Consider the following 23,538-nt stretch of genomic DNA (forward strand, 5'->3'; position numbering starts at 1 on the left):
TTTGTTTTCTAACATTGTTTACGGTGAAAATCCATGTGCTCACGTGTACCATGTAGTGTACGTGTAAATCACACGTGTATCATGCAATGTACACAATTTTGTGTCAAATATATAACACAATCCCGCGCGATGGATTTTCTAACTTTTTTTTGGGCTGTTTTCTGGTCGTCATACGAACTGCTGCACCAGGAAGTGACGCAACGTTCTTGTACTCAAAAAAAGTGACCCATCATCCCAACAAGAGGTGGAAATCTTTAAAGTAGGTCAGGACTTGTCTTCACTGACGTTACTCGATTTACCAAACGCAAGGACTTGTATTTCGGTTTAGAGTGTCTGTCTTTAACGCGACACACGCACCTCGTCTCGCTGTGACCCATAAGCGTAGCTTGTTTGTAAGTGCTGTCCAATTTTTGCATGGGCGGTCTCATTATGTTGTTATGGTCAGGTTGTTTAATTTGACTTGTGAATATCAACATTCTAAAGGTTTAAGGTTGCCAGCACGCGTTACCCCCTCATGTATTTTAACCAGCTAATGAGCGGGATTTATTTGTGTGTTTGTATGTCATTGACCAACAGTTTGATGGGGGAATTGGAGCAGAGTGCATCAGCAGCAGCAGTTTCAGTATCAACACAGTGACTATGGACAGTCTGTCCAGCCACAGCTCGTACCTGCTGCAGCAGCTCCAGGAGCAGAGGATCCAGGGTCTGCTGTGTGACTGCATGCTGGTGGTCAAAGGGGTCTGCTTCAAAGCCCACAAAAATGTCCTGGCTGCTTTCAGCTCCTACTTCAGGTGGTGTACTGTCTACTACTACTTTTTCTTTTTTTTCTTTTTTTTAAATTGAAGGAATAGTTAAGGTTTTTGTACTGTGTTAATATGTGGTACCGACTCATACTAAGCACTAACTGGGACTGATGTCACCCCTAACGTTCACTACGCTGGAAGATTGTGAGCGATACCAGTTGTTAAAATCCCTCACAAAAACGGTGTAGCAACACGTCAATGGTTAAAAGTTAAACATTATTATGTGTACAACTTATTTACTGTGAAACAAATACAACAGAAGTGCTATTGCAAGTAAAAGTAGCAGTGTTTGTATGGTGGCAGCCATACAAACACTGGTTGCTCCAAATTTCCAAGTTGGAGTTCGAGAAGTTCAAAAACTCGGAATTCCGAGTTCCCACTACAAATAAAACGCACAAAGAGCTTTCACAGGCAAGTATGAGTACAGGCAACACACAGTGTCAGAGGTAAAAATCCATAAAACATTTACATTTTATAGATACCCCTATACCCCTATAAAATGTAACACATAACTATTTTAAGCATTTAATAAAACAAAAGGCTCACCCTTTATTATTAATATTATAGGCGAAAGTATGTATACAGCTCCTTCTCCTGCACCAAAGTCCATTAAAAAATGGCTCACAAGGATATGGAAGCTGCTGTTCTGCTGTTGCTTCTTTTAGTAAGTTTCTGTTGCTTAGGTAAATCCGAATGAATACTAAAATTAAAACAAATAACACATACTTTTGGTGATGGACATTTTCAATTTCTTTACAAAGAAATTATGTGAAACGTCAATTTAATGTATCTGAAAAGAAAAGTGTTAGTTCATACGTATTACCTGACTGCTTATATTGATTGATGAAAATGTAGATTTTATTAGCTAAGTGGCTAAAATGAGGTCTGTTTTGTGTCCCTGGTGGCAGACATGTTTTGAATGAGAGCAAGTGTATGTGTTTTTAAGCTGAGTGTGTGCTTAGTACAGTCATTTAATGTAATGGCACATCTGTGGATTTGTGTACATTTTACCCAATCTTTGATCTTGAATTTTTCCAGGACTCTCTTCCAAAATTCCCCCAGTCAGAAGAATGAGGTGTTCAACTTGGTTATCCAGGATGTCAGTGGCATTGGCCAGATATTGGACTACATGTACACCTCCCACCTTGATATCAACCAGGATAATGTACAAGCGCTCCTGGATATCGCCCAGTGTCTGCAGGTCCCAAACGTGCAGAACATGTGTAACCTTTTCCTCAAGCCTTGTCCTCCACCAGTGGAAATACAACCGTTTACTCTCCCAGGCATGCTGGGCACTGAGCACGACTGCCTCTTGGGGAGCAGTCTTCCTCACGACGTTGACCTCCACGGTCCCAGCAGTGACACGGACCACACCAAGAGGGCGCCATTTTCTCTGTCTACCAGCAGCTCCAGCTGTGACACAGCGAGCAACATTCAGGCGCCTGCAGAAAAACAGTTAGTCCATGGCTACAAACTCCGGAACTTCTACAGCAAACAGTACTTCAAACAGACTGCACTTGAGACTAATAGTGCGTCCTCAAACCAATGCCCAGGTCCTTTGGTGGTGGTGGAAGAGCAGCAGTGTCAGCTTGGGGTCAGCCAGGGACTTAACAACGCACCTGTAGTTCAGCCTCATCCACCCAGTGCATCTGTGGCCGTGGAAAAGAACCCCGTCTCCTCTTTAATGCCATCAGAAAATCTGAACACTATCAACTCTGACTCAGCGGATTCCATGCTCAACAGGCCAGTCCGCCCAAAGAAGGCTGTTTACCTGAAAAAATACAACTACCTGAGGTCTCAGAAAGCTCTGGAGGAGATGTGTGCTGAGTCTGTGAGCGAACCCGTCCTTAGCTGTCCCAGAGAGAGTCACCGGGAGGAGGCTGTGGTCCAGACTGAAACCTCAGAGGCTCCGGTTAAAAGCGCTGCCGCAGAGGAGGAGAAAGTTCCAGAGACTGAGACGGCTCCGCAACATCCCAGTCCTCCACCTGTGACCAAGGAAGAGCAAAGTCTGAAGCCACAGCCACACACAGGACACAAACAATACTCTTGTGATGTGTGTGGGAAGATTTTCAAGCACCCGAGCAACCTGGAGCTACACAAGCGCTCACATACTGGTATTTACAGTTTATTATCACCCAATAAGCACTCATGATTTACAATAACACATTTATTAAACATGGTAATGGTGTTCAATCATTACTATGATTGTGTATTCATATTTACACACTTAATTTCAGTGGTATATGGAGTACAGGAAAACTTCAGTAAAAAGTACCAGCACAACATCAAAAAATGAAAAAAGAAGCTAAAGTTTGTTCTAATACTATGATACTATTACTGATTACTACCACTACTACTACTACTACTAAAGCAGGTTAACATTTAGCAACATTTTCTGGTAAAGGTGCAGCTGAATATCCCTCACCTCACTGTTCCCTTACAAGTGTGCCGGAGAACCGATGTAGCCTTCTGTTAGCATCAAGATGTTTAGCTTGTCTGTTGCGGTCATTAAATTGTCGCAGCTCTCATTTGGGAGTTTTTGCAGCTTGTTCTTAGTGGGCGGGGTTAATGAGGAACTTTTGTCATTCCCTTTGACTTCCCAGGAGTTCTGCACTTGAGTTTCTCATGAAGTCAGAACTAACTTTGTTGTCGCAGAGTATGTAGAAGCCTTGAATCATGTGTTTGTCGTTGCAGGTGAGAAGCCCTTTCAGTGTAACGTTTGTGGAAGAAACTTCTCACAGGTACAGTTTGGTGTATTTTTGTCTGATTTGGGACAGTTGTTCTTATGTGGTCAGACGATTTTAACATGTACAAATGATTTGTTTTGTTTGTTTTACAGGCTGGAAATTTACAGACTCATTTGCGGCGACACTCTGGAGAGAAACCGTACATCTGTGAGTTATGTGGTAAAAGGTTAAGTATCTCCTTTTTAATCCTTATTTCAGTTGTCCTTCATACTCCTTTTTCACTTATTTTGGTATTTGTCACTTATTTTATGAGTGTATGTAAATATACACTGAACGTTTTAAAAGCTGGGCAGTATAAGGATTTCAGTTACACTAATACATTAACCTGAACAAACTAATTTCAAGTGCATTTTTAATCTAATATTCACCTGTGATTTTCAGTTTTACAGCATCAGGAGACGTTCACCGTCACAAAGTTGTGCACACTGGAGAGAGGCCACATCTGTGTGATATATGTGGTCGAGGTATGTGACTACTTTCACCACCACGTCTGTTTGTTTCATGATTTGATTAAATTATATTCCAGTTCAGCTATTATTGGATCATCGTGTATTAAATGATCCATAAGTACTTAATCACATGGATTAATAATGTGTGGCTTTTGAAAAAGAGAGACTACAATAGGGCTAGTGCATCGCAGTATGAGCCTCATTACTTGGCCCTAAAGGGACAAACCACTTCAAGCTACTGAAATTGCGACATGGAAATTGGATAAAATATTGTGGAAAAGTTTTGTGTGGGAACTATATACTCATGAAACAACATATTTCAGAGGAAACCAGGGACAAGAGACAACGATGTTCCACTAACAGCAGCCTTTAATTAGAGTTAGAGATATTCCGATACCATTTTTTCCCTCCCAATACCGATTCCGATACTTGTGCTGTGGGTATCGGCCGATACAGAGTACCGATACCGATACCAGTGTGTTATAAAAAAAATAAACTACGCCTGCATGACTGTGATATGATTATCATTGGTGGTAAGGTTTGGCTCAGGTTAAACCCTCTGTAAAACATGAACGAATACAGCAAATGGACACCATTTATTTTTACCAGTGATATGTTATTTCATTTTTCAGCTTGTACGTTTGTTTTGACTCTGGTGCAAACGCCGCAGCACTGGCAGAGCTTCATGTTTCCATGACGACTGACCGGGAAAGGACGCGCGTGACATCATGTTTACATGATTCCAGATTGTTAAAATGAGTCTCCGAAGTAACGCTAATCTTTAAAAACAGAGGCATACATACGCAGGACACAGGTACGCTGGTTAGTTGTAGCGCTGCTCTTTTCCAGTTTGACTGTAGGCGCGCTAACGGAGCTAACAACGCGTACGGAGCTAACTGGTAAATACTGCCAAACCACCGACATGATGAGCTAATGTTAGCTCCTTGTCTACAGGTGTCCTGTCTTCACACCTCTAAAACAGCACAGTGCAACTGTTTCAAGAGCGGTGAAGAAGAACCGTGTCAGAGCTAACGGAGCTCTAATAAATAACGTGGTATCGGGTCGGTGCATGGACTCCAGTACTCGCCGATACCGATACCCACATTTTCGGCAGTATCGGAGGCATTTCCGATACTGGTATCGGAATCGGAACAACTCTAATTGTAGTGACAGCAAATGGCGCACAACATTTTCCCCTCAAGCTTTATTTGTTGATGTGAAAGTATTGAGAAAATAATTGGCTGAGGTACATGTTTCAGAAAATAATTCAGCAAGACTATTACATGACATCGGTGAGAGTGAGCGTGATGCAAATAAATACATTATTGTTATTATTGTCTGCATAAATGTATTCATTATTCATTAAATTCATTTTGCAAGAGAGAAGCTAAGAAACAAGTTTTTCAGATTCATACTAGACTATACAATTTATTGGTATCCATGGCAAAAAGTGTGACACTTTTTTCTTTTCTTTTTTTTACTCTTTTACTCGCATGTTTATTTCTCAGGATTTAACAATTTAAGCAATCTGAAGGAACACAAGAGGACTCATGCTACAGACAAGACATTCACCTGTGACCAGTGTGGAAAATCCTTCAACACGCACAGAAAGCTTCTGAAGCACAAGACTCGACACACCGGAGAGAAACCACACATCTGTGCCACATGTGGTAAGTCTTTATTCATTATGAAAGTATTTTTATGTTTCGATTTTGCAGATTCTACTGAAGAAAATGTTTAAAAATGTAGTAATATATAAAAGTCTCTTTCAAAACAATCCACTGTAAGTTCCAGTAGGTTTAAACCCTTCGTAAAAAAAGGGACGGTCATGAGTATTCAGTTATTCAATTATTCACTTGATTATAAAAAGTCACTTACTTATTTTTAATATGTTTAAAAGATGCAAACAAAAAACAAATGTATCCACTCCAATAACTACCTAATGTGTGGCACTTCTGTTACCACAAGGAGGCAGCAGCCTCAAGTGATCAAGTTTACGAGGTTTCTTGAATGCATCTTGAAACTGCTTCTCAAAGCTCAACATGCTGTAAATCCTGCAGAAGTGATTTATATGGAACAATGCCAACATCACATAAAGAAGGATGTGTTTTGTTCCTGCACATACACTAATGAGACCCTACATATAGACAGTTATAATATTATGGAGTTATAGTGGAGAATTGAGATGGTTTTATACTAATAAAAACAAGAATGTCACAAATAAAGCCAGGTTTGTGGCTGTGGGGGTGATGGTTGATGGTTGAAGACGGAGAACCATATTTTGACTTGGCAAGATCAAAGAAAGTGTTTCCTCTTTTTTATCATTTATTAGAACAGAGGCACAACTTATGTGCAACTTCTCAGAATTGAGTTTTTGTGTTTGTTCTGCTCTGATTGCCTTGATGACTTTTATTTTTAATTGAAATTGAATGTCTTTTTACTCGCTTTGTTTCTTTAACGCAGGAAAGTGCTTCGCAGGCTCAGGTGACCTGCAACGTCACATACGCACTCACACCGGCGAGAAACCATACATCTGTAACGCCTGCGGTCGGACCTTCAGCCGCTCAGCCATGTTGAGGAAACACAGCACCAGGCACTGCAAGGGAGCGCCGGCCGACAGCCCGACTGCCAACACGGAAGAGCAGATGCATCGCTCAGACGGAGCAGTGTCGTTCTCTAAAGCCGTCAGCCACAGTAAATCTTCTGCCTCCACCAGTGGGCAGCAATTCCCCAGTACAATGTCCCACTCAGGACTGGAGAAACCCTCACAGTCACCACCCACACCTTCACCTTCTCCCACTATGCACCTCAGCCCGGCCTCTACCCCTCCCTCCCTCCCAGAGCTCCGCTCCCTGGTCCCACATCATCTCCTCTCCTCCAACCACCAGGAGAAAAGTGACCACACCAAGCTGACCAAGCAGCAGCTGTGTCAGGAGGCCGTGTATGGTCCGTACGTGGAGAATGGGAGTATGTCAGTGGAGATGGGTAGAGGTGTGGTGGGGAGGTCCTACCTGCCTCCCACAGACAATCACTGTAGTTCACTGACATCCTCTAACAGGCCTAACAGTGGTCAGTCCTACAGGTCCAGTGATGGTCAGTTTATCTCCAGTGTGACTCTGTGGGGCCTGGCAATGAAAACGCTGCAGAATGACAATGACATGGAGCAGTAATAAAAGACCAGCAATAGATAATAATAGTGTTTGATATAGAATTTTACCACATTGCTCTTGATTTTATAAATCTGTTTTTTTTTTAATGAAAATGGCAGCTTGAATATTAAATGGTAAATGGTCTGTATTTATTTAGTGCTTTTCTGACCATTCAACGTTGTGTGAATGTATTCTGAGCCAAACGGTTCAAATCTAAATCGATTCCCATTCATTGACAGTTCACACCTCCATCAACAACAACAGAAAACATCATATTTGTGAGTCCACTCAGAACTGGCAGCAGATATATGAGGGACAGTTCAGATGTGACACTCGTATTGCACGGCCACGTTCAGATTCCAGTATTTCCGGGTGATGTGACCCAGATCTGAATTTTAGACACCGGTATCCCAACAACTGTGACCATATTTTCATACATCAGCATATTTTCAAAGACATCATTCACCACATTCACTAAAAATAGTGATGAGTTTAGTATAAATCATAATGTTCACTGTGTAACAAATCAGCCTCAGATGAGTTTGTAATGGAGAGACGACATCTGAACAACAGTGGAAACTCTTTTGTGCCTACAGAGGGAGCTAGAGCTCTATATTACACAAACAAGGACATCTGTTTTAGTGCGTCTCAGACACTGTAACCTCACAGGTGACGTTTGTTATGAAACTAATCAATGGCATCACTTTATTTATCTAACAGAACATTATGTGTGTGAGCTCTGAGCCGCTGCAGGTGAACACATGAACATCTTGTTTGTTGTCGAGTGTGAGTTTGATTCAGTGAACTCTGTTTAATGTGAGGAAAACGCACTCAGATAATTGGCTGTCATTGTTTCAGCCTCTGTTAGCCTTTGCCTGCTGGATTAGTTGCCTAGCAACCCATTGCACAAGTCTGTTATCGTCTCGCTGTTACCACTTTATTCCTCTTTTCTTTCGCTCCTTTTACACTCAAGAATGTAGAGGGTCAATTTTTTTTCAAGGAAAATTTCAATTTCTCTCTCAGGACATGGAGGTACTTGATATCAGCAACTTTTTTAATAACTGTGGGATTATGGTGTTTTGATGATCAGTATCTAAAGTTAGATGCTGTGTACAACTGTGCTTTGCCTTTTATTACTGAGTTTGTAAAAAAATGAAATTGGCCAGATTTTTACCTGGTTAGATAAAGGGTATATTACAGTACATGTGTATAGACTTGGAGTTTTTTTTATTTGAAGCAGTAGACAGTAGTCCGTCATCTGCTGAGAGTGTGAAGAAAACCCTTTTTGTCACTTTCAGCCGAGCAGGGGAACAAATCTACAGCCCAGTAACACCAACCATGGTTACCACACACTGTCAGCGCTGACTTTGCTGTGTGTCAACAGCACTTACTGACACCATGAAGGGAGAGACAGATTTTTAGCCATTTAACAAAAGGCCCCTGATAAAATCTTAGCCAACATAACTCTACAGTCTCTTAAGAATATGTTCATTTTTGACCAGGCTAACTGTCCAGCTTTGTTTAGCTTTGTCTCACAGATTGTCTCAAAGGTGGAAACAGACTCCCGAAAAGAATAGATGAATAGAGGTCCTCTTCATGTCCTCTTCATGTCCTTCTCGGTGCCCGTGTATGGTCATGTATGTTAAAATCCCAAGTCTCCACTTCACCTGTCTCCTCCTCACCTGCCTCATCACTGCCACACCTGGACCACACCCCTAATCCTATATAACCCGCCCCTTCCGCCCTTTGACCCCCCCTATTTTCCCTCCAAACAATCCACCAGAACAAAGGGACACTGGCTGTGAGTTTTATGGACGTTCACTCATTTAATGATTCATTTGGTTGATACTACATATTGTTTGAAGATTTACTTATTGTTTGTGTTTCATTATATTAGATTCCTGAGTTGAATCCTTTGCTAAAGAGAGGAAAGTAAGAGTGGATGCATTATTGATGTAAGTCTAAGACAACCTCATTTCTTATTGTATATTTGATAGTTGCTAGATGGTAATATTTCCTTTATCATTTTCATATAGACAAAATCATCCACCATTACCCCTCATCTCCAACTACCGTTTACTTGGAAATAAAATATTGGAACTTGGAAAGCTGCCTGGATCCTGTGTTTAAATGTGCACCCAACATATGATGTTCAGTGAAGCACCGATACTATAGTGCACAGTTTTTTCATGTATGCCATTTGTTTTGTAAACAGAATATTTTGTGTTTTGTGTCTATCTCTTCTTGTGCTGACAAACAGCTCCACCAGTGTTGCTATGCGAAACTGCAGCGAGTGACTTTGAGGGTGAATTATCTCTCACCATGACGCTCCCTTCTCCTCCCCGTCTCCCCATCACGCTGAAGTTAATCCCGATTATGTACGCTATCTCACTGGTGCCGAATGAGCCCAGCGCTAATTCCATTTCACCCAGAAACATTTCCAACGCTTGCCTTTTGTTACACTATCTCATCGAGCCTGTGTGAAATGTAGGAATCAGCCAGTGAGCAGAGAAGTGTCACACATTTGCCTGATTCCCGTTTTTGCTACTACTTTAACCAAATGTGCATCATTTTTGTTCTTTTTTTTCCATCTCAAGGCATGGCAGCTTTATTTGTATAACACGTGTCATTCACAGGAGCAACTGCACGCGCTTTAGATGGAAACAAAATAACAGAACATATGAAATTATTTGTAAACAATATTCAGTCAGTATTTAGTTGGTTCGACAACATCTGACAACACCTTATAAACTGGGAACCAAAGTCATGTGATCAGAAATACCGTATATTAGTCAGATATGTTCTCTTGAGAAACGTGAGGAAAAAAACAATCCAAACATCAGAATTACAAAACAGAGAGAAACATAGGACAATTTTTAACATGTGGAAAAGTGAACACGTACCTGTCTCTTCTCCATTATATCCACAGTCGGACGCTGGATCCCAACCGCAGACCCAGCCCCACCACAACCCCCCCAACAGCCTGCATTCACCCTGGGGTTTGCTGTTTCTCTCCCACTGTACGGTGATGAACAACAGAGTTTATACATGTTGACCCACTTTTTAAAGATGGTAAACTATCGTGACCCACAGAGCAAAGCTTGTCCATAAGACAGTGACTCATTTACAGCCATATCTGAAACACCGAGTATCATTTTCAATCTTCATTTTATGCATACTATTTAAATCCTATTCATATAAATCTCAAATAAAAGTTTGGGAGAAATTCTGCTAATTTGTTTGGGGGACCCCAAAAGAAATTTCCTGTGACCCCGCTGTGGGTCAGGACCCAGTTGTTGGGAACCACTGGCGTAATCTATGTGTGATAAAGGCAGTTCAACCACCACGCTCCATCATATCTGGGAGAAAAGATCCTTGTTCAGAGTCTGTCTGATGTGTTACGGTGAAAATATTAGCCAGTCAGATTTAATGATTCGCTAATTGCATGGGCAGAGGCCTTCAGGCTGTGTGTGTACGTGTGTGTGTGTGTGTGTGTGTGTGTGTGAGACAGAGAGAGGCAGTGAGACACGGGGGTATGCTGTTAAATTAGCCACACTGTCAGATCACAGCAGTTTGCACTCAGCTTTACAGAAATTGTCATCAGCCAAGGAAGAGAGTCTTGCTCTCTATCATCTGGCCTGCAGCGAGATTTAGCCTGATATATATCACTTATATGTATATATATATATATATATATATATATATATATATATATATATATATAAATATAAATATAAATATATATGTATATGTATGTAGATATATATGTGTGTATATATGTATATATATATGTGTGTGTACATATGTGTGTATATATATGTGTATATATGTATGTAGATATATATGTGTGTATATATGTATATGTATGTATATATGTATATTTATATATATATGTATGTATATGTATGTATATATACATACATATATGTATATATACACACATATATGTGTGTATATATGTATATATGTTATATAAATGATTATAAACATAAAAGGAAATTAAAATATTCAATAAAACTATACATTAACGAATATATAGACAGACTGTTTTTTTTGCTAGAAGATGAATATCTTTTACTTGAACAGAGATTTTTTCTTGCCCTGACAAAAATGAGACTTTGATGCCACTAAAGAGCAGCAAAACGTTTCTTATAATGAAGTATTTTATTTCAATAACATGTCAGAATAAAAACATTTCTTTTATTTCATTGTCATCCTAAACATAACGTCTCTGACAGACATAAGATCTATAGGATCTAGGCTTTAAATGTAATCTTTTGCAACTTAATATGGTTATGTATGTATGTGTTGATTTGCTTTAAAACATTCTAAACGCCGGGTGATGTCGTGTTAATTTGAAGTGTGTAATCACGAAAACATCGCTCCTCTCTGCACAAACCAACCCCAGCCTGTCTCTATGGTAAATTCTGTCCCGAGGAAGAAAAAAACAAAACACCAACACTAAGAGGACTCGGCTTTTTCCGGTGAGTGTCGGAATCCGCGCCGCGAGCCTCCTGAATATTACGCGCGGCGGTGGCTTCATTTTGGATTGTGTTGACATCCTTTCAAACAAGCGCAGAAACAAAAAGAGAGCGGAATATTCAGAGTGTGTCGCTGAAATGGAGAGCGGCGCGAATCAGGTGCGTGAAGAATTCAATCAATAAACGAAAAGAGAAGCTGTTTGGACTCAGACACGTGAGACGCGGTGAGGATGTGCTTAAATTGCCCCGTGCGTCGTTAATTGATGTGAAAGATTTGCTCTTCCTCTGCGTTTCTTGCAGCTCCAGGTGCTGAAATTACCTCTGGGATTTATCCGTGTGTTGGAGTGGGTGAGTTTGAACTTTTCCATCGTGTCACTATATCAAAGACTCGTGCTGATGTTACACAATGTGAATCCACGTCTTGATGGTTTTGCTGATTTAAAATGTAAAGTTCCTCACATATCTTGTTTTAATGTTTGTTCCACATACTCAACGCTTTCATCCTGACTAGTTGGCAGTGGCGTGCACAGACATTTGAGGGGCCAGGGGCTGAGGTGGAAAAAAGGGCACCTAATCATAAATATTTGATTAAAAAAAAATGAAATAAAAATATGTATTGCTTTAAATTGTAGAAACATTTAATATTGAGTTCATTTTAGTTGCATTCAACCATTTTATTCCCCTCTTTGTATGACTGCAACCAACAATTATTATTAATAATATATGTAATTGAACAATCTGTTAATTATTTTCTTGATTAACAGGATAATCATTTGCTCCATAAAATGTCAGGAATTATGATAGATGTCAAATAGATGTTAAATCTTCTCAGCAAGTTTCTGTAAAATGTCTAAAAAATGACATGTTGAGCAAATATGACATTTGAATATTCAATGATGTTATTCATCCAATAGTCAGATATTATACACTCATCTGGCCTCTGTGTGCACGGCCCTGCTAAACGGCTAAATGGAGTTTATGTCACAATCTGCAGCTCGTTTTGCCACTAGGCCTTGATGATATAGGGAATTTATCATGGTATACTTTTTTTTTGCATCATTCAATATCGATATGTATCATAATATAAATCAAATCACTATTTCTGTATAAATCTGGACTCCTGAAAAGTTTCAATGAGAGTGACAATACACTGTAAATACACTTATTACCTTTCATTTCAGATAATAGCTGCTGTATTTCTTTGGCTGTTTAACGTGAAATGAACAATATTTACTCATGTGCAAAATAATGACTATAAATATGGTCAAACCTGCTATAACGCAAATATTTAAGCTTAAAATGATACATTTAAAATTAAATTTAGTCGAGTCCTTGTATATTTTAAATCAATATAAATATATAATATTTACATCATATCATATTCAGTGTATTTCACACATGTATAACACACAGTATAATAATATATGATGATTATCAGCCTTTAAAACCAGGAAATCACAGGTACTTTATCATGATATGACCATATGTCACGGTATAGATATAGCAGCCATATATATAGCCCCGCCCTATTTCTGACTGTCCAAGAACTCCTATTACCCCAAGAGAAACGATATAAAACAGGGACGTACAGTAAGAACTGGAGTGGGAACTGGAACAGGAGTGTGGGGGTGATGTTTGCAGATGTTTGCAGATGTTGGTCACACAGTGCAGAGACGCCCACAGGAAAAACGGAGATACGTGCTTTTCTTTGATGTGAGTTTAGAGAAATTAGACACAGAGGGTGTTTAGAATGTGTGTGAGTGTGAGTCCGTGTGTGAGCTCGTCTCTCTCACTTTCATTAATGCCCTCACATGTGCAGAGAACCCTCCAGCAGCAGGGTTTCCTGACATGTGAGGGGAGCCGAGACGTCAGAGGGGGCAGGTGTAAGTGAGGTGAGTTACAGAGCGTGTGTGTGAGGACAAGCAGATGATCCAAGGCATCATCTGTGTGATGAAGATAACACTTGGTCATGTTGTGTGCTCTTATATTATTGTTACCTCTTTCAGACTGTCATAAACACCCACCTTGTGAGGACCAGTAGTCCTAAAACCTGGTCCTAATGAGCCAGAGCCTCATTTCTGAGGAACTGGACTTAGTTTAGATTTGAACTGTGGTTAGGTTAAGGTTATGGTTAGGCATTAACTGGCTCTGGTTAAGGTTAGGTATAAGGCTTTGTTTCGACCTGTCCAAAGGAATGGTAGTCAATGAAGTGTCCTTGCAAGAATAGCTGGGCGTGTGTGTGTGTGTGAGAGAAAGATGAAGGACCGCATGTGTGACTGTGCAAGCTTGATTGCACAATGTCTTGTGACACATCCATTAACGCTCCGATCCACCGATCACCTGGCACATTCAGATGTATTTATTTATTCATATTCCACACAGTCAGCACTGAGTGACGCATGTCTGGCTGCCAGCTGGGACTACAGGAAGACTGTGGGACAGCAGGAGCTGGTGTTGCTCTGTTGACCTTGTGATTTCAGTTCATAATGTGTGATGTTGTAACTCCGTGACACAGACTTACCAAACGAGGCAGCAGTCGACAGCAGCTGCTGCTGCTGCGTCCCCCACAAAAACAAACACTGATTTCCTCCACGGACTATGGTGCAGGAGAGTGAGCTCTTTGTAAACTTGAGTTTCTTTTTTAGGAAAACGCTTCTAACGTCTAGTTACAAACATGGATGAGGCAAATACAGAGTCGAGCATGTCTGCAGGAGTCTCTCATCCTTTCTCTGTGCACGCGTGTGTGCGTGTGTGTGTGTGTGTGCGCGCACAGTTCTTGCCCTGTTTGGCACACTGTCAGTGGTTGGCATATCGTATTTTGCTGCAAACAGCTGTGTGGTTCCCTCCTCTCCACCATGAGACAACTCATGCACAAACTGTCCTTTGAGACGTGCCCAAAGTCTTCACTGCATGTGTGTGTGTGTGTGTGTGTGTGTGTGTGTGTGTGTGTGTGTGTGTGTGTGTGTGTGTGTGTGTGTGTGTGTGTGTGTGTCTGTGTGTGTGTGTGTGTGTTTGAGAGAGAAAAGGCAGTAAGACTGTGCGGTTGATTGAGCACATGATGCAAATACTGTAATACATGCATTTTTTTATGCACTGAACTCTGTCATATCAGCTCGTATGACCTCAGTGTTGTCCTGCTCTGTTGGAAACGATCAGCTGTCATGAGGTTTGAAGAACTCCAGGATTTCTCTATGTCATTTGTCTTAGTAACATGTGAAAATGTAGGTTTTGACTTACAAACACAGTGTTTACTATAACAATTACAGTGAGGAATAAGCGCACACACACACACACACACACACACACACAGACACACAGGAAGATGCAGGCATATATCTGAGGGGACTTGTCAGATCAGTGATGTGAGGCTGAGAGGAAAAAAACACTTCAAGGATGTAAAAGGTGGCGTCAAACTTCAACGATTGACTTAAACATCTGAGCGTCATAAAAAAAACTAAACATGTCTGAATGAGGCGGGTGAATTTGAGCGGACCAAGATGACGATGTTACTCCTGATGTTACCTCCTCAGTCAGTTCTGAAAAACAACTGCAGGAACATTAACTCGTACAGTATAGCGCGCTGACTTCTTCTGTTGAATGTAAAGCAATGTAACGTCATCTTCAAACCAGTGTGTGTGGTGTTGAATCAGACTAACTCCCGCAAACTGATATTTGTTTGGTCCTTTTGTTCCTGCTGGTGTTTTCACGTCACAAACACGCTGGAAACAAAACGAGATGGAGGAGGAAGAAATCTCAGTGACAGTGTTATACCACTGCATGTCCCAGGACCGTGTACTGCAAGAGGAGATGTTTCAGAGCGTTCCTGTACTCTGGCGCTCTCTTTCTCTCCCTCTCTCCCTCTCTACATCTCTACAGGAGCCCAGCTGGGAGAGACAGATAAACACACAGCACCCACCCTTCTTCCACAATGCCACGCTTTCCTGTTCAAAGGCCTGAGCCAGAAATGAGAGGAGCCGAGAACCCTGAGCTGAAATCACAGGGGGACGAGGCAGCTGCTGGAGGGAGGGAGAGAGAGAATGTTTATCTGAGTCTTCTTTGTGATAATTGTCCTCTTTGTTTGTCGAGTGTAGTTCAAGTGTATGTGGACGGGTCCATTCTGGACAGATTGCTAGTTTATCACAGAGATTCACACCTACGGTCAATTTAGAACGTCCAATTAACTCAATGAATCTGCATGTTGGACTTGTGTGTGTAAACGTAAAACCCAGTGTCGCACCGTGTCGCGTGTCCTTAAAGCGTTCCTCAGATGGTTTGGGTTCATGTTAGCGACGGCCTCCTCAGCTGAGCTCCTCTGATCTGCTGCAGCAGGGCTGCTGGTGCCAATCCCAGCTGGCACAGGGCAGAAGGCAGGGTCAATTGTGATTGGATCCTAATAGTACACACACAGGAGAACTATGGACACTGATTTATTGTCACATCTGCTGAAATCTGGGGTTGTGTGCATGCATGTCTGCCTGCTGTAGATGTGTTAGTTGTGTGATGAAACAAAAATGGTGCTTTGACTCTGCATACACTTACACTTACACGTGGATATGATGGATGGTTTCACAAACCATCTCATAATGTCTTTCAGGTAGGAACAGATGTTTTGAGCTCATGGGCTGTCGCTCTAGCTGTCGCTATCACAGTATTCACAGTGACGAGCATCAGGCTGTGGGAGGAAGATGGCACAGAAACTACCTGGAGCTGTCCGTGGTGCTGAAAGTGTCACAGCACTTCACCCCTGCCGTAACCGTCAGGGAGGTGTTGGCCCGGCTCAGCTGTCGGAGACCTGCTGTCACTCCGGGCAAACAGACAAACCGAGCAGCAGATCTTACGTCTCGAGGAGGACGACTGCAGAGCGAGTGGAAGTGGAATCCCACTCTTGCTCAGATGTTGTTGGATAAAATCAGAGGTGGATCTGCTCGCTTCACACGAGAATGCACAGTGCACACTTTGGTTCTCCATGACAGCACAAGAGGAGCCTCCAGTGCGAGTGGACTCATTCTCCTACTATGGCCCAAGGTTCTGTCCCATGTCCACTTCTTTTAAAGGAATACTTGCATTTAGCTTGGTATTCCTAGAATAGCGGTATTATTTTTTTAATAATTGTGCTTCCTTCCCTCAGTTTCCCTCAGAGTCGAGAAATATCTTTCTTTGTTTTGTGAAATGATGCAAATTGCATCATTTTGTGTCATTGGAGGACATTTCATGTTCCAAGGCTGGAAACTACACTGCTCGTTCTGCACTTTTTAGACTCACCCATAGGGGGACGGGGACCTCATTCTCAGAATGTAAACACAGTGTCCGCCATCTTCACTTACAGTTACGCTAACAGGCTCTTGCTCTGCAGAGGTAAAGTGTAGATGTAGTAAAACTTGCCTGTCTGTGAGGATGAGGAAACGGCCGTATGTGTACGAAGAACAAAGAAAAAAGGGCGACTGTATTAAACACTAGGAAGGAAGGGACAAGTAGACACAGGTGAAGCCAATCAGGACGGTGCAGGTAACCTAAAAGGCGGGAAAGCCGATTGTAACTTAACAAAGCTGAGGCTTAAAATCTAACAAACTATAGAGACGTGCTCCTCACAGCTGCTGGCAGGCGGCACATGCAGCTGCAGCTGTAATAGAGGAGAGGGCAGGCCGATGCTAACCAGACGTCAGCTCTGATTATGGTGATCATGGTCGTGAGGACTCTTGAGGCAAGAGTCGCTCTACATGGAAAACTGAGCAGAGAGAGAAACAGCATGTTAAATGCTGGTGTGTGTGTGTGTGTGTGTGTGTGTGTGTTCCTGAAACTGGTTAGGATCAAGATGGTGAGGCTTAGGTACTGATCAGTTAAGGTTAAGGGTAGTTATTAAGCTGCAACTCAGTAATTTTGCATAATCGATTGATCTGTTGATTATTTTCTTGTTTGATGGATTCATGTTTGTTCCACAAAATATTCACATTTAAGGAGCTGAAAAAAACACCTGAAAACTTTAATTATTAAAAAAAAAATCACTCTCCAGTTAATCAATTATCAAAAATAGTTGATAGTTAATTTAGAAATCAGACATTTATCAGTATATAATCATTATTTTGCTGAAATTTCAAACACTTCATGTTCAATTACATGAGAACCATGTCACACGATGGGCTCCAAGATTCCAGATCTGCACTGGTTTCTACAACAGTCTGATAAATGCCATGTGTCTTATCAGAGTTGGTGCATGTGTGTATTTTTTGTGGTTGTTCTGATGACCTCACATGGTCGTGACTGCATGGTTGATCGTTCACATTGTAATTTGGACCTGGGAGTGACGTCATCTGCGAGTTCAACGCGTTCTAGTTGAGAAGTCGGAAATGCAAACGAATCTTGGGCTAGCTGTTGTTGTAACAATTCTGTACACCAGGGGTCTCTTGACCTGGGGGCCACTGAGCATTGAGTCTGGTCAGGAGGGGGCTGGTAAAGTGAAAAAATGCAAACGTTTTTTTTTGGGAAAAGCAACTATGGTAAAACTATAACTAAATATAATAATTATAATAAATATATAACTATGGTATGGAAAAGTAACGGTGGGCAACATGAAAATGACATCACCATATTCTCATATTGCAATAACAATATTTTTCATGATATTTCACAAAATGTAAGTGTTAATAAGCTACGGAACACTCTATAACTCGAAATAAAAATGTATTTATGATGTAAAATGAATCTTTGCATAAGAAACATACAGAACACTCATTTTACCTATGATAATAAGTGGTGGGCCACAAGACATCGACTGGAGGGCCGCATGTGGCCCGCAGGCCCTCAAGTTTGACACCTGTCCCCTACATGGTATTTTGTTTGCTTTTACAAACAGCGTAGCAACATGTGTAAAATCAAACAGTTCTGTATGTACGACGGGGGGCATGTGAGGTTAATGTGAGGGAGGGCCCCCGTATCTGTGCTTTGCATTAAGTCATCATCACTGCAGTTCAAAGCAGTTGTACAGTTCTGGTCACTGCCATAGCAGTAATGGGACTATTTGTCTTTTGTTTTCTGTGCACATGCAGCTATTTTCCATTTTTGCCTTTGCGACATGTGGAGGCTACTGTGGTCAGCTGCGGGTCAGTGTGGACTGCATGGAGAAGGCCAGCAGCAACCTCAGCATCGGCATCGACTTCACTTATCCTTTCAGGTGAGCGAGCTTCACTCATAGTCTCCATAGTCTTTTCTCTACTGTATCTATTGCCAGGATGTACTTGGGTAAAAAAAACCCACCTTTGTCACCTGTGTCCCTTTCTCTGCCAGGTTGTACCAGGTCTCCTTTGAAGCACCCATGTGTGAGGGCATAAGGAGGGAGCGCGTGTCTCTTATTGGAGACTATTCATCCTCTGCAGAGTTCTTTGTCACCATTGCTGTCTTTGCCTTCCTGTATTCCCTCACGGCCACTGTTGTCTACATCTTCTTTCTGAATAAATACCGCGAAAACAGCCGAGGCCCGCTCATTGTGAGTATAGTCGCCTCCGACCTGGGACCTTGTTCTGCAGTTTAACATCTTGTCTCGACTGTCAAATAAAACATAATGCCTCACTGAAGAGTGGAGACAAACTAATGTTCCTGTATTTGTTTGTCACATGTGTGTCCGTCCTCGACCGTGCCACCAGGACTTCGTTGTGACGGTGGTGTTCTCCTTCATGTGGCTGGTGTGCTCATCCGCTTGGGCAAAGGCTCTGTCTGACGTGAAAGTGGCCACTGATCCTGATGAGGTGCAGCTCCTCATCCCCGCCTGCAAAGACCAGACCAACAAGTGTGGCACTGTGCATGGATCGCGCTGGTCGGGACTCAACACCTCAGTGGTAAGTTGACAGGATGTGAACGCCAAACAGTGAGGATGAAGGAATGGAACTTTAACAAACACCTGGAGAAACTCTTGAATGACTGAAAAATTCATCATCAGTCATGGGCTGGATGAGTGAGGGGGGTCCAGCGCAGGGAGGTGGTGGGATAATGTTTGTTACCGAAGGTGTACTTCCTGTAGGTGGTGCAATGAGTTATCTTCACGGACTGATGGCCCACAAAAATAAGATCAAAAGGACAAGGGACGCTCTTTTGAGGATGAGATTGTTGGTATTCTGGCCAGAGAAGACAGACGGTTTGAAAGAGGAGTGAAGGAAGCATCTGTGTTAACCTGGAGAAAACCGTCACTCAACAGAGGAGGCGGACTAACACACAAACTCTCAGCCGCCTACAACGCCGACCTGAGTCACACCCAGAACAACGATAGTAAAGTCCAAAACCCACACAAGCACAGTCTCTCAGGTAACCCTCGGGACCGTCTTTCACACCTGACTCGACAACATGAAACTGGGTCAGAGGGGTGAACCATCTGCATTGTCCTGCTGTTCCACCAGTGAGTCAGAACTGAAGAAGCCTCTTGGTTGATAGGTGAAACATCTTTAACTTTAACCACAGAAGAATACTTTTGGCCACTACCATGTTTGCTGTAGTAACCTGCATATGGATCAGAGGAAGGTGAGGGTGGCGCCTGTCTAGGCAGAAACCTGCTGTTTGGCTAGTGGGAACACAAAATATGTTTTAACTATAATTTGTGCAAAATGAATTTTAGGTCAGGCACATCAAGTTTGAAAAGAAAAATATCATCATGAAAAAGAATAATCAGGGCGAGGAGTCAGTAAGGCCTTTCCAACACTTGGTGCTCGGGCTGCTGGTGCTGCCGCCCTGCGCTGCCGACCGTTGACCTGGGCCTGATCAATCACGAGTTGGTAGTGGTCACTCATGTCATCTTGTCTCATTTTATAGCCTGAAAAACAAATTTAATCTAGTGCTATATTAACATTTTAATTGATGTGATTTATTATGAGAAATATACAGTATATGGAGCTGTGTTTTATTTACATCCTCTGGTGAATGACATTAAAAATAAATGTCATCCAAAGAAAAAGTCAATCGGAGCCTCCAAACACAGCATGGCTAACAATGGATGTGAACAGTGCTAGAGTTGTAGGCAGAAAATCTCTCTTTAAAAAGCCTATAACAGATGTTCAGATGTGACTTGATGACCATCTCTCCCTCACTGCCAACATTGCTGCAACAGCTCGATCTTGCAGATACATGTTGTACAACATCAGAAGGATACGGCCTCTCCTAACCCAGAAGGCGGCACAGGTTCTGGTCCAGGCTCTTGTCATCTCACGCTTGGATTACTGCAACTCCCTCCTGGCTGGTCTCCCTGCGTGTGCCATACGACCTCTGCAACTCATCCAGAATGCAGCAGCTCGACTGGTCTTCAACTTACCAAAATTCTCCCACACTACACCGCTCCTCAAGCTCCCTTCACTGGCTTCCTGTAGCTGCTCGCATCCGCTTCAAGACTCTAGTGCTTGCGTTCCATGCTACAAACGGATCCGGTCCAGCCTACATCCAGGACATGATCAAAACCTACACCCCAGCCCGCCCACTCCGCTCTGCATCGGCAAACCGGCTCGCTGCCCCCTCACTGAGAGGATCGCAGAGGCATTCGCAGAACTCAAGACTGTTCACTGTCCTAGCTCCCAAATGGTGGAACGAGCTCCCCATCAACATCAGGACAGCGGAAAGCCTCCACATCTTCCGCCGCCAACTAAAAACACATTTCTTCAGACTCTACCTTGACTAAGACGACGACAAAAAAAAAAACAATAAAAAAACAAAAAAAACAAAAAAAAAACAACAACTTATATATCGGACTTATGACTAGCACTTCATAGTTTGGCTTACTTGAAGCTCTTACTTCCTTCTAGCTCTTATTTGTACCCAAATGTTTAAATGCACTTATTGTAAGTCGCTTTGGATAAAAGCGTCTGCTAAATGACATGTAATGTAATGTAAATGTTCGTCATGGTCAAACAACGAAATATGTGTGTGAGAAGCCAAATAATACAAACCCCTATTTTCAGAGAAGTTTGGGAACTTTCTACGGCACAAAGTGTTCTTTTTTTCTCTTCCATTTCAGGTTTTTGGATTTCTCAACTTTGTGCTTTGGGCAGGAAACATCTGGTTTGTCTTTAAGGAGACTGGTTGGCATAAAGGTGCTTCGAGGTTAGCGGGCGTGACAACTGAGAAACAGGGCGGCACCTTCAACGAGCAGCCCTACAACCAGAGAGGCTTCGAGCAGGCAGGGAGCTACAACACCGAGGCTAACATCGGCCATGAGTCTGAGTACAGCCAGGTGGGAGGTCCCACCTCATACTCCAATCAAATGTAGCCACGCCTTTTCCTATCGTCATCATCACTTAATCCCGATTCCCTGATGGCGGTGCTGTTTGCTGAATGTTGTATTTCCTGTAGTTCTAAATGCATTTGTGACAGTGTTTCCCTCTGTGCTTGGTAACTGGCATTCACTGTTTAGACTGGATATCTTCTTTAAAGTGGTTTGCACTCTGTGGCGAAAGCAAAACTACGGCCATGTTTGTATCATTCTTCCAAGTGTTCAAGTGCATGATGTTGTGTGTGTGCTCCCGTCGTCTCCCTGACACTAATAATACATACGAGGCTGGGCTGACAACTTCACAGGCTGACTAAGATCAACCTGTGGTTTCCTTCCAGATAAACTCACAGTACATTAGGGGATGATGAATGTGAGCAGGGGAATTCAAGAGGGGTAGGGAGAACCTTGAAGATGACCAAGGTAAGCATCCCCTGATTAAAAGCACACCAGGCTGGCTCATGCCACAGGAGAACTTGGCTTGTTTTGATCCAGATCCAGCTAATCTAATCTAATCTAATCTAATACAGGATTAGTGTTGTTTCTGCTGTTGAGGACTTTTTTGACTCTCTGGATGATTGTGGGGAGACCATGACGGTCATTGCATCATGGTCGACCTACGTACTCTTCAGCCCAGCCTACTCGATGCATTTCCCGTCCACATTACTAGAGGCTTTGTTGTGATGACCACATATTATTTTGTTATATATCTATAACTGTATTTTGATGAGGGTATTTCTAGTTTAGCTATAGATTCAGGATTTCATTTAGTCTCTGTTACATTTGTTATTAATACTCTGACAGTCACACACACACACACACACACATGCAACATTCCTCATCTATGAAACACCCAGCAAGTTATTGATATGCAGAGGCAATAATCAAATTTCATGTCAGCATATATGAAATAAATATATAAATATCGTTAACATAAGAGAATAAACTATGTTATTATTATGTGTGGTTGTTAAAATACCACTAATAATTACTGGTAGCCTGAAATACTACATTTTGACCATGACCTGGCTCAGGTGCAGGTGGTAACTGAGGTCTACTTGTCCGACAGTCAGCAAACATTTGATGATAATGGTTTTAAATGCAGTAGGGGTTTTAGGTAAATTGATCCATACAGTAGGTGTGAATGGTTTGTCTCTACGTGTGGCCCCTGCGATGCGATGTGGATCTGTCCACGGTAGTTTTCCAGATCAGAGAGATTCCTCTTCACAGGCCGGATTACATTCCTTCACGTCATTCACTCCGCAGGCGAGAAGCGTGTAAATAAATGAACGAAAAGGGGCTTGATGATTGAGACGCGAACCTTGGAACCGTGAACCGCGCAGATCTGAAACTAAATGAATGCACAATAAACTAGCGGTGTCAAAGAAATGGATTCATGACAGAACTTTTCTAAACACACAACAGCAATTTTGAATCAAGAATGATTTTGAGTCCAAAATTGATTTTTAATATAATCATAACCCAAGGAACCCTAATTGCATGGAGATTCTGAAAGATTCACAGCTCTAATATAAACCTTCAGGGTTGGTGGTAAAAGCATTGTCACATTGTCATTTAACATTTAAAACGGGTGTTGTCTGAAAGTGTTCACAACTGTTTACAAGTGGCTGTTCTTGCTACAAATTACTGTGACTGTTTTCTCTACTATCCA

General features: G+C 42.0%; 2 protein-coding genes across 4 annotated transcripts; both read left to right on the forward strand.

The window, feature by feature from the left end:
* The first annotated feature begins 214 nt into the window (after positions 1 to 214).
* Positions 215 to 8,407, forward strand: zbtb49 (zinc finger and BTB domain containing 49). Of its 3 annotated transcripts, none has more exons than XM_058632205.1 (8): positions 215 to 263; positions 577 to 791; positions 1,842 to 2,917; positions 3,498 to 3,544; positions 3,643 to 3,716; positions 3,932 to 4,014; positions 5,508 to 5,669; positions 6,463 to 8,407. In XM_058632205.1, the coding sequence occupies exons 2-8, from the start codon at positions 640 to 642 to the stop codon at positions 7,167 to 7,169; spliced, it is 2,301 nt and encodes a 766-aa protein (XP_058488188.1). In that variant the 5' UTR covers positions 215 to 263; positions 577 to 639; the 3' UTR covers positions 7,170 to 8,407. The 3 variants fall into 3 exon arrangements, with proteins under 3 accessions (XP_058488188.1, XP_058488186.1, XP_058488185.1); XM_058632203.1 differs by having other exon boundaries at positions 222 to 259; XM_058632202.1 differs by lacking the exon at positions 215 to 263 and adding an exon at positions 276 to 392.
* Positions 8,408 to 11,645: 3,238 nt separating this feature from the next.
* Positions 11,646 to 22,401, forward strand: LOC131460995 (synaptoporin-like). The gene is made up of 6 exons (XM_058631951.1): positions 11,646 to 11,788; positions 11,930 to 11,977; positions 18,673 to 18,797; positions 18,911 to 19,109; positions 19,267 to 19,458; positions 21,615 to 22,401. Exons 1-6 carry the CDS (start codon positions 11,768 to 11,770, stop codon positions 21,864 to 21,866), a joined length of 837 nt encoding a protein of 278 aa, XP_058487934.1. The 5' UTR covers positions 11,646 to 11,767; the 3' UTR covers positions 21,867 to 22,401.
* Positions 22,402 to 23,538: the final 1,137 nt, after the last annotated feature.

This window comes from Solea solea, chromosome 6 (genome assembly GCF_958295425.1).
Source record: "Solea solea chromosome 6, fSolSol10.1, whole genome shotgun sequence".
NCBI lineage: Eukaryota > Metazoa > Chordata > Actinopteri > Pleuronectiformes > Soleidae > Solea > Solea solea.

Coding starts and splice junctions, on each gene's coding strand:
- zbtb49 (XM_058632205.1), top strand. CDS start 640: ATGGACAGTCTGTCCAGCCACAGCTCGTACCTGCTGCAGCAGCTCCAG. Junction 792..1,841: donor GCTTTCAGCTCCTACTTCAG/GTGGTGTACTGT, acceptor GAATTTTTCCAG/GACTCTCTTCCAAAATTCCC. Junction 4,015..5,507: donor GTGTGATATATGTGGTCGAG/GTATGTGACTAC, acceptor TTTATTTCTCAG/GATTTAACAATTTAAGCAAT.
- LOC131460995 (XM_058631951.1), top strand. CDS start 11,768: ATGGAGAGCGGCGCGAATCAG. Junction 11,789..11,929: donor TGGAGAGCGGCGCGAATCAG/GTGCGTGAAGAA, acceptor CGTTTCTTGCAG/CTCCAGGTGCTGAAATTACC. Junction 19,459..21,614: donor CGGGACTCAACACCTCAGTG/GTAAGTTGACAG, acceptor CTTCCATTTCAG/GTTTTTGGATTTCTCAACTT.